We start from the raw sequence: 10,865 nt of genomic DNA, 5'->3' as shown, positions 1-10,865 counted from the left end.
CTCAGGTTAGACACACCTCAATCAGTCAGACCCACAGACCTGATCCAGTGCTCAAATAACTGGCACGGCTAGTTCCTATAGTGGTCATGATGATCAGGAGCAGGATGGAAAGGAGAGGGAAGAGGATACCAGAGGCCACCTCATGCTGAGGTCAGCTGCCAGACAGAAGCACTCTGTTGCAGCAGTGCTTTCTGGCACTTCTCACAAGTCTTCATTTCTTTGCAAAGTTCAACTGAACAGTTTTTTTGCTTTTATCCAGACGTTACCCAGATTGTCAGTGCATCAATTTTGGATCCTGGTTTATCCTTTCCTTCCCCATTGCAGTTATTATTCTGCTGCTCTCCTGGGTCTGGCTCCAGTGGCTTTTCCTTGGGTTTGAGTAAGTAAATGGTATAATTAATAAAACTAAAAGTTATTGACAGAACAGATAATTTGTACCAGGAGTAAATATTGCATCTAAGTTTAACAGGCTCAATAGGAAGAAAATACAGCAACAGTGGGTTTGTGTTCTTGATTAGTATGACTTAATCTCTGGATGGACAAGAACTTTGTAAAATAAGGATCCTTGACTATTCAGCCCAGAGAGAAAATTTGCTATCACAAATGAGGATACTCTTTCATTTATAACATACACACATCAATCATTAAACAGTGCATGTGTGCAAGATGGAATACTGAAATCTTATACATTTTGATCTGACTGGAAGATTCATAGCCACGCATATGCCCTGTGTTAGAGTCAGGGATTGGTTTGAATACATGAACAGTATCTGTGCTATAAACTGGATGATTATTTTTATAAACATGAAGTAAAAAGCTTTTGCTTTTCCTAAATTTATATGTGGTGGTATGGTAGGGTTTTTGTTTCTCCTCAGAGCTTAAGCTTTTATGGTTTTGGAGAGGACAATGCTTCTTTTGGGCTGATCCTTCAAAGCCTTCTTCTCCATGATTTCACCAACATCTGGAGAGATAAATGGGGAATCAGTCTTCCACAGTTATATGGCTACTTGTGGTGCAAGAGATGAAAAGTGAGACTACTTTTAAGCAGGCAGAATCATCCCATGCTTGCCACTCTATATGTGAACATTTATTTTTTTTTATAGTGTTTTGATAGTGTTCTTTTTAAACATTCTATAAGGGTCTTACCCAAGATAGAAAACCTAGCTCGTAGCAAATACTCTGCTGATCGGTATGCAATCTATTCATGTGATACAAAGTTTTTAATTCCAAAGCAAAGAAAAGGAAAGTCATAGATGACTTCCATTAAATAGCCACGTTATGCATTTGATTGTTTCAATTAGTTCTCATGATTAAAGTTTCATCCTTCTGAGGCAAAATGAGCCAGTCAATAACAGGACGCATTTTGTTGTGGCCTCTGTCAGTGTTCCACTGGGCTTTGTCAATTCTTTCCAATATACTCAGTTTTGTGTGTGATAATTAAATGGGAGATACTTCATTGTAAAGTGAGAACTTTACTTTTGTAAAGGGTTATGGGTAACTGGAAAGGTTGGACTTCTTGAATTCTGTATTTGCTATTAATTCATCATCCACTATTGCTGCTTGCATTCCAGTTTTAAAAACATGTTCAAGTGTGGCGGGAAGAAAACAGCTAGAGAAGAGACCTCAGCACAGGTGATTCAGGAGGAGTACAAGAAGCTTGGACCAATGAGGTATCTCAAACTATAAACCTGCAAATAAGAGCAAGTAAATCCAAGTGTGAATTCAGGAAAATGTATAACCCATTCCGTTTCTGCTCTAGCTACCCAGAAACTGTTACACTTGTCCTGTTCGTTCTAATGACCATTCTGTGGTTCACCAGAGATCCTGGCTTCATCCCAGGATGGTCTTCACTTTTCCCAATGTAAGTGATCTCTTTTGCTACACCAACAGGAACTGTGTTATGTCTTAACTACATACTTTTCTTTCTTTCCAATTTTCAAAAATTAAAATACTTTCAGTGCTTCAAAAATATTCCAGGCCAAAGTTGTTGCAAACCTTTGTAGTACATATAGAATAGGTAAACTCCACAATTTCATGTATGTATGTATGCAATAGCTGAAGTGTGTTACACCCATTACAGGATGAAATCCCTCCTAAAAGGGATTATGCCTAGGTTTTAAACTTGATCTGGTGAAGGAGAATGATGCCATGGTATCCCAGTTTCTCATCAAATGTGAAATTTTGAGAGTAATTTCTGGTTAGAATTTTTTGATTTACTGCCCTTAGTGACGGCTACATTGTACACATACAGGCCAAGATCCCCTGCTTTTATAGCTCTAATTAATTATATAAATTACTATCTTTTCATACATAACTCTCTCAACATCACAGTTCAACCAACCACCAAAAAGCCAAGAACTATTAAATCGTTTTGCCTTCTACTGCAACTGCCTCAGGATCACCTGGAATTTTTCCCCAAGTAACCAGCTGGCCTTACAAGAACTTATAATACTGCAATATCTCCTTTATTCTTGCTGTAATTACTGAAAATTCAGTTCTGTTTTTCTGTGATAAACGTCCGAGTTTTGCCCTTGAGTGGTGGGAAGTGGTTGCAGGATTGGGACAAGCAGGACTTTGTACTGTTTAGGTCCTTATAGATTTAACGTTTATTACTGGATGGCTCAAAAGCAAATGCTAGGTGAGGATGGTAATTTTCCATTTTTCTTTCTAGTGTGTTTGTCATAAAATTACATGTGAACACATATCTTTAAATATATTTCCATCATTCATGCACTCACATACCTTCCTCAGTGCTCTCCCAAGAAAGTCTGGGAGGGCACGTTGCAAAGAGTAATTCTAGCACTTCAAAAATTTAAAGTGTAAAGCAAAATTACTTTGTGCAAAAATGCCATTAAAAACTAAGATTGTTTTAAAATTATTTACTTCTAATTATTAAAAAAAGAACGTGAAAGAACGTTTTTTCCCCTTATTACAAGAGCAGAGCTGATGATCATTGTCTCATATGAAACACTACTCTTGAAGGGGTTTTGGAGTGTTGACCTAATCAAGCAATCAGCTAGCTAAGCAATCAGGCTGGTTTGGCTTCCCTTCCTGCTTCATATTAACATTTAGTGCTCATTGAGTACCATTTTAAGATCTGATACTGAAAAAGAGGCATTGTAAATAACCTTTTAAATATGGGACTTATGGCTCAAATGGTTTGTTTCAGTCCAGAGAGACACACACTCCTATTTGAAGCTCTACTGCTACCATTGTCTGAGGATTTTTTTCACTGGCAGGGAAAATCAGAACATTCTTATAATAAGTGTGGTTACAGGTTCTGCACAGGGGTGTTACTTCGTGCATGCCCTCTAATGTTTTCCTTGGAAGGGAATGAAATCACATGCTATGTCGCATTTGGCTGAATCATGCTATAATTTGGGTGAGGTGACCTGAAGAGAAATAAAGTCTGTGTTACTCTCTAACAAAACCTTCAAGGGGATAGAAAGCATTTCTTACTGTTCAGACTTTGCCTATTTCTTGATAGCTTTTATCTATCAATCAATTACATTAACCAGCATAAACACAGGCAATTAGGTTTATACTTTCTGAGAAGCAAAAGCTACTCAACCAAGATACATGAGTGGGGCAAGGGTCCAGTGCAGGTACAGCTGTGAGCAAGCTATCTTCTTAAAAAACTCCAACCAACAGCAAGTAAGAAACAAGAAAAAGAACTCAAAACCTAGGAACTGTGTTTCTGGCACTGTGATGTCCAAGAGGCTTTTAGCAGTGCAATGACCTGCAGAATACATCTGTCACACGCTTGTTCCTTAAAACCTCTGTGTACAAAATTGTTCAGTGTCTTGGATTTAAGCATTCTGATAGGCATGTACACAACTTCCTCTAATTCATGGTACAGGAAGCAACTGCAAAGAAATATTCTCCACCCTTACAGAAATCCGATAGCGCTTGCTTTCCACAGGATTTTGTCCCACAGTCTCAAGCAGGCCTCAGGAAAGTTCTGTCACCTGAAAAGAGCTTTGTCCTTATGAAAAGCCACAATGTCCGAGCTATGTGCAACTCTGAGACCTTCATGGACCAGTCAGTGGGTCCTATTAGGTGGGAATCACACCACTCTCAAACTGGACAGGTCTGTCTGATCCTTTTTTCTAACATGCTACAGATCAGAAAAACTGTGTTGTTCTCTGTGCTAAGCCCAGTAGAGATTTATTTTATTAGAACATGAATTCCCAGAAAGAAACGAGGTTTGATGTCAGGGTGGCAAAGCACAGGTACCTCAGATTTTGGAATTTACTGCTTTCCTTGGTAGTCTATCCTAGTGGATAATCATCTCTGTTGTCAAACTAAACAAGACAAACTTGTATCTTGCTGTATGAATATAGCTTCCAGCCATCTGTTTTTGTCTTTCTCCGTTGGTTTAAATACTCTTCTGTGACAGGTGCTTTAAAGATGTATATGTGTATCTGGTAATTATATCCCATTATAAGCTTTGTTTGACAAACTAAATGGAATGCTCAAAGTTTTGCTTCAAGAAAAAAATTCTCATTGCTCTCACCACTCCTGTTCTTGTTCTCAGCCACTTGTATGCATCCTCACAAGTTACTGAATACTCTTTTAATATGGAAACAGTAATATTTTTGAAATCCCAGCAGAAACACTGGTATTTTATTATGTTACCTCTCTATTTTTTCAACACTGGTATTTTATTATGTTACCTCTATTTTTTAAGGGCTGCTTTTTGTAATGTCAGTCAATTTTTAATCCACATTTGTGCTGTGTCAGTAATGAGAAGAGCTCATTTTTAGTAGCTCTATCAGATGTCTTTCAAAAATACATTAGCTTTATCAGTTAATTTTTCTTAAGAAAAAATTTTAAATCTACTAAAGACTAAGGCTTTCTTTACCATCCTGCCCTGACCCCTGTTACCTCCCTCTGGGGGCAGACAGCAGGTTCTTTTAATAAATCCTGTATAACACTATAGAGAGCAGCACAGGGGAAAAACGCCTGTTTCCTCCCCATCTGTTGACAGCACAGGATCACACATCGTTTCTGCTACAGCAGTTTCCTTCTATGTCCTGGCCTGATTCCAGGCTGTAGGGTATTAGCTTCAATTAGAGGAGTTCCAGGTTGGCCTTTGGCCAGGACTTTATGAACCTCATAATAAAACAGAAAGTTCAACACTGGGCTGCAGCTGATTACGGCTGGTTTCTGCAATGTGTGCTTCCCTTATACTTCCTCAGATTATTGCCTCAATGCACTCTTTCTTTTTTTTTTTTTTTTGTCTGCATGGTTTATTGCTTTCTTTGCTTCCAGTACAAGACCACTATGTACTTTTGTCCACAGCCCTATTCTCTACAATGATCTCAGTTGGAGTCATTATGAGATCTCCTGAATCAACAGGTTTTTTCTTCCTTATAGCACCATCAGATTTGCAGTCTTATAAGCAGGTGGATGTTGTATATGCAATTGTATTACAGCTAGGATAAATGGACTTTGAAAAATCTTTGTCTCAAAATGTGATAATTATTGAAAAGCTTCTGTTTGGAACCGTGCTACATGTGTGTCATTGGAGTAGTATGACTAATGGTAGGATGTTGTGTGTGCCCCAAGCAGGCTGTATGAGAACGGTGCTTTGCATCAGGTATACTAAATTTTGTGAGCAAAACTTGCATCTCCCTAGTTCAACAAGGGTAAGTGCAAAGTCCTGCACCTGGGGAAGAACAAGTCCCACAGAAAGGGGTAGTTTAAAACTACCTGTGAGGGAGCAAAAGAGGAAAGAGTCAGACTTTTCTTAGTGGTGCCCAGTGACAGGAGCAGAGTCAATAGGCACAAATGAAAACTATGGGGTCCTTTCTGAATGTTAGGAAATGTTTCTTACCTGTGGTGGTGACCGAGAGAGGTTGTGGAGTCTCCATCCCTGGAGATATTAAAAAATTGTCTGGTCACAGTCCTGGGCAACTGGCTCTGTGTGGTTCTGCCTGAGCAGGGAGGGTTGGACCAGACAACCTCCTGAGACCCCTTCTGAACTCAGCCATTCTATGAAAATGCAGCTGCCTAGAGGAAAGTGACATCATGGATTGTTTCTGTATCTAGATCTTTCCTTCCTTCAAAACTCCTAGCAAGTCTTAAGAGAATGCAGGATAGGATCCTAGAGGAAGAGATTTTGGATCTTTAAACCCAGTGCAGCTGGTCCTAGGCTAAAGGTGATATGTAGGCAGAACCCTCTGCAAGAAGAAACCATAAGACTATAAATAACTTTTTATTTCATAAAGTGTTTTCTATGCAGGCAGACAAAATTAATTAGGAGGCAGAAAATATTGGAGAACCACTTCAATTTCTATGGAAGCTTCATTTTTTGATAGTGTTACCTCAAACTATGCTGGTTTTGGTGTCAGTGTGCTATGCATGTAAAGCTTTTTTTGAATTTCACCTAACTCTGTTGTTAAAGCAAAGGGACCCATCAGATTAAATAATAAGTATATAACCAGGAGAAAAAAATTCCCTTTCAATGAAAAGCCCTGGGTTAGTATAAAGCATTGAGCTGCTGGGAAGATCTGCGGGAAAGTTATTATTGGACCTACTATAGCTGCATATTCAGAAAAGCATATGGTATGAGGCTGAGAGTATTGGTTCAGCAAATCTTACAGAAGAACTAACAGAAAATAGAAAAAATGACAAAGAATAAGAAAACGTTTATTTGAACTTTCTTCAGAAAGTTTTCATTCATTTTAATGACCATCTTGACAGAAATAAAACAGACTGGGATATGTCACTACCTAACAGTGTGCAAAAGACTCAGATGGATGTGTCAAAATGGTCTTAGAACTCAGCATTGCACCTTGCCTATTTCTTGGGGCTACTTTGTAAAAGTTAGAAGGATACTGAATCAGTTCTCAGGCACAGGAAATGACCAAAACAAACATGATCCTTGTGACTATGACCTTAGCAATGACAGCCATAGGATGATAATAAAGCTCTGCTGCCTTCTCTTAGCTACAAAACCATCACCCTTTGTGGGTTTGCACAGTGCTTTTAAGGCCTCTTAAACTGAATCTATTGCAGAGCATATGAAAGGCATTAAATTTATCATTGAACTGTGAAAATTAGTAGTTTAAGCATCAACTATTCCCAAAGATTCCCCTCCTCCAGATTATTCCTTTGTGGCAAAATAACACATGCTTGCTCAAGATGCTTATTTATTAATTTAGAGGGCTTGCGCCAAATATTTCTACAGATAGCATGAGTGGACCTTGGGTGTCTGCTGTTCAATCTCTCATTGCCCCTTCTCAACAGGCCTGGGAGAAAATAAGGTCAAAAAGCTTGTGGGTTGAGATAAAGACAGGGATATCACTTAGTAGTTGCCATCATGGGCAAAACAGATTTGAGGTGGGGAAAATTAATTTAATTGCCATTTAAAAATAGAGTTAGTTGGCAAGGAACGAAGACAAAAACTAAAACCCCTTTCCTCCACTCTCCTTTTTTACAGGCTCAACTTCACTTCTTCATTCCTTACTCCTCTACCTCTTTCTACCACAACAAATGGTGCAAGGGATAGTAGTTGCCATCATGGGCAAAACAGATTTGAGGTGGGGAAAATTAATTTAATTGCCATTTAAAAATAGAGTTAGTTGGCAAGGAACGAAGACAAAAACTAAAACCCCTTTCCTCCACTCTCCTTTTTTACAGGCTCAACTTCACTTCTTCATTCCTTACTCCTCTACCTCTTTCTACCACAACAAATGGTGCAAGGGATGGGAAATAGAGGGTTGTGTTCAGTCCATATCAGCTCTTTTCCTGCACCTGTCCTCTCTTTCCCCCTCATCCTCATGATTATATGTATTTATGTGGGTTTTTTCTTGTTAACTTCTCCTTAGGTATAAAGGCTATGTTACGGATGCAACAGCTGCCTTAGTGATAGGCCTCCTGTTCTTTATTATTCCAGCAAAAACATTGTCTAGGACTTCAAATGGAGAAAACAGTTGAGTATATCTTGATGTAGATTTTACTACAATAAAGTATCTTATTGCACTGGCTAGAGGAATGTCATTAAATACTAATGCTGCAAACTTAATATAGGATAATACCTTACTGGGATATAAAGCATCCCTGGCCTGGAAGTCATTGCCAACAGTTATGCATTGTGAGCATCAGGAGCTAATGCTGTGCAGGAACTTACCACCTGCAGCCCATTGCCACCAATAGAAACCTCCTTTGCATTGACTGCAAGGGCTTTGAAAAGGAACTGCATGGAGCAGGGCTGGGCTTACTTTTGGAAAAGTTACTGCTTAATTGAGGTACCCTATACAATTCAAAATGGTACATGAATTCATTATCATGTAATTTTTCCTCTTCAAGGTGGAATTTACCCTTAAAGTATACCTCTGTCTTGTCCTCTTTATGCATTCAATTGTGCTGCTGAAATCAATGAAATCTGGAGTTTCATAGGGAAAACAAGATCAGAACCAAAATGAATCTAAGTGAAACAGCATTTGCTTAGCAATCTGTTTGAATAGTGCAGTTTTATTGAGTAAATTAAACTCATTGATATCCCACAGCTATCTTCCACACAGGGAAGGAGGGGAAAGGGGTTAATGCTCCACTGGTGGGAAGCGTTACAACTCCATTGTCTCCAAGCTGTGACAGTTTTCCCCAGCTAAAGATCTTTCCCAGGAAGTGCAGATTGTTCCCATCAGAGTCTTTGTTCATGTTATAATGATGTGGTTTTTGCCTTTGAATATTTCCCAAGTACGTACTCAGAGGGATTATTTAAAGAGCTTGTCAATATGTTTTAAAATGTTGGTTGGGGGTTTGGGTTTTTTATTATTTCTTTTTCTCTAGCTGTTTTTGGTTACACTCCACTGATTACTTGGAAGGAATTTCAGTCATGCATGCCCTGGGAAATAGCTATTCTTGTTGGTGGCGGGTTTGCACTGGCAGACGGCTGTGAGGTAATGCAATTTATAGAAGATACTGAACAAATAGCATGACCCAATCAGGAGCAAAACAGACATGCAGTGATTTCACGGCTAATCTCTTGTTATCCCAAGTTATTCTGTAGCAATATTGATCCTGAGAAACGTGATGATTATTCAAGATGTTCAGAAAGCAGGTTTACAGAAAAGACATTGTCTTTGAAGACTATGCACAATGTTGACTACTGTTATTTAATTTAAACCTGATGGTGGGAGGAGTTGTGAAGACATACTGTTTCCAAAGCCTTACGGTTAATATCCCATGTCACTGAAGTGCCTCCCATGTGGAGCCTGATGCCTACTGCAGTAAATCAAGCAGGTTTGGGCCCAGACTCTGGTTATAAAGCCTGATATATGCATATTATGATTTTCTGATTATGACTCCTCTAAGCATCTCAGAGTTATAAATAAATGGAATACACTTTGCCTGGACTCCTATAGAACATCATTGAATTAAAAAAATTGGCTTTAAAATTGTGAAAGGAATATGGAAATATTTCAGATATTTTCTCTTTTACATAAATACTTCACAATTAGTAGATGAGTAAAGTCCTGTTCTATACCATTTATTAAATTTTCCTTCCAGTGACTTTCTAAATATAATCATGTTCTCATGTTCCTTGTGCAGGTTTCAAAACTTTCTGAGTGGATAGCAAGTAAATTGACCCCTCTAGGATCATTACCATTGTGGGTAGTTATCCTGATATCCTGCCTTCTTGTCACTTCAGTAACAGAAGTAGCCAGCAATGCAGCTACCATTACGATATTTTTGCCTATACTATCTCCTTTGGTGAGTATAACACAGGTTATTTTTAATCAGAATGTGATCTATCATCCATGTAATATTACAGCTGCTCAAAAAAGCAGTTTTAAAATGTCTCATGAAATACTTCATGCAGATTTTTTTCTGTCCTATATTGTACATTGGATACTTGTTTGCTTTGGGGCTTTCTTAAAAGAGATGCTGAAAATTTAGTAAAATTAGGTAAAAATTCATGTCATGGTTTAACCTCAACCAGGAACCAAGTAGCACACAGTTGCTTGCTCACTTCCACACCAGTGGGATTGGGGAGAGAGTTGGAAGGGCAAAAGCTGGAAAACTCATGGGTTGAGATAAAGACAGTTTAATAGGGAAAGCAAGAGCTGCAGATAAAAGCAAAGCAAAACAAAGAATCAATTCACTGCTTCCCATGGGCAGGAAGTGTTCAGCCATCTCCAGGAGAGCAGGGCCCCATCACACCTAATAGTTACTTGGGTAGACAAATGCCACCGCTCCAAATGCCCCTCTGTTTCCTCCTTCATCCTGTTTTATACAGTGAGCATGATGTCATGGTATGGAATATCCCTTGGGTCACATGGGGTCACCTGTGCCTCCTATCACCTCAGCCCATCTATCTAGCCTGTCCAGATCCCTCTGCAGAGTCTCCTATCCTCCAGCAGATCGACACTTCCACACAACTTGGTGTTGGCTGAGACTTCACTTGAGGGTACACTTGATCCCCTCATCTAGAACATCAATAAAGATATTAAACAGAATTGAACCCCTCTTCTATGTTATAAACAAATTCAACTTTGTCATCTTTCTTGCAGTGATTTTGCTTTTAGTCCTGTGTAATGTGAGCAGCCTTTGCAATAGTCTTATTTGATGACTCAAATACAATCAGAAAGCATCAGGCGTGAATTTAAAGTTCTATATTAGAAGCATCTTTTTTTTTTCTCTGAAGCACTCTCAGATATAATCTTTAAAAATGATTTATCAGAAAAGGTTATTTCTCATTATTTAAACTGGTAGTTCCATTCACCATTCAGTTGTGTTAATATAAGAAGTTAATATTTATGTATTTAATTTGGAAAATGTGTCTCTTGACAGCTGTTCTCTCTTCTATTTTATGATAGGCTGAAGCCATTCATGTGAACCCACTTTTCATTTTG

The 10,865-nt window shown here is 38.6% G+C and overlaps 1 protein-coding gene across 1 annotated transcript in view; it reads left to right on the top strand.

The window, feature by feature from the left end:
• SLC13A1 (solute carrier family 13 (sodium/sulfate symporter), member 1) overlaps positions 1-10,865 on the top strand; it is a 20,370-nt gene that overhangs the window by 9,165 nt on the left and 340 nt on the right. The window contains 7 exon segments of the mRNA XM_009084073.1: positions 260-379; positions 1,572-1,670; positions 1,760-1,861; positions 7,836-7,939; positions 8,800-8,909; positions 9,562-9,723; positions 10,830-10,863. Of these exon segments, the coding sequence (XP_009082321.1) occupies positions 260-379; positions 1,572-1,670; positions 1,760-1,861; positions 7,836-7,939; positions 8,800-8,909; positions 9,562-9,723; positions 10,830-10,863 (731 nt within the window).

The sequence above is a fragment of the Acanthisitta chloris genome, unplaced genomic scaffold, assembly GCF_000695815.1.
Source record: "Acanthisitta chloris isolate BGI_N310 unplaced genomic scaffold, ASM69581v1 scaffold1070, whole genome shotgun sequence".
In the NCBI taxonomy this organism is placed as follows: Eukaryota; Metazoa; Chordata; class Aves; order Passeriformes; family Acanthisittidae; genus Acanthisitta; species Acanthisitta chloris.
This window is presented reverse-complemented; position numbering and strand designations above follow the sequence as displayed.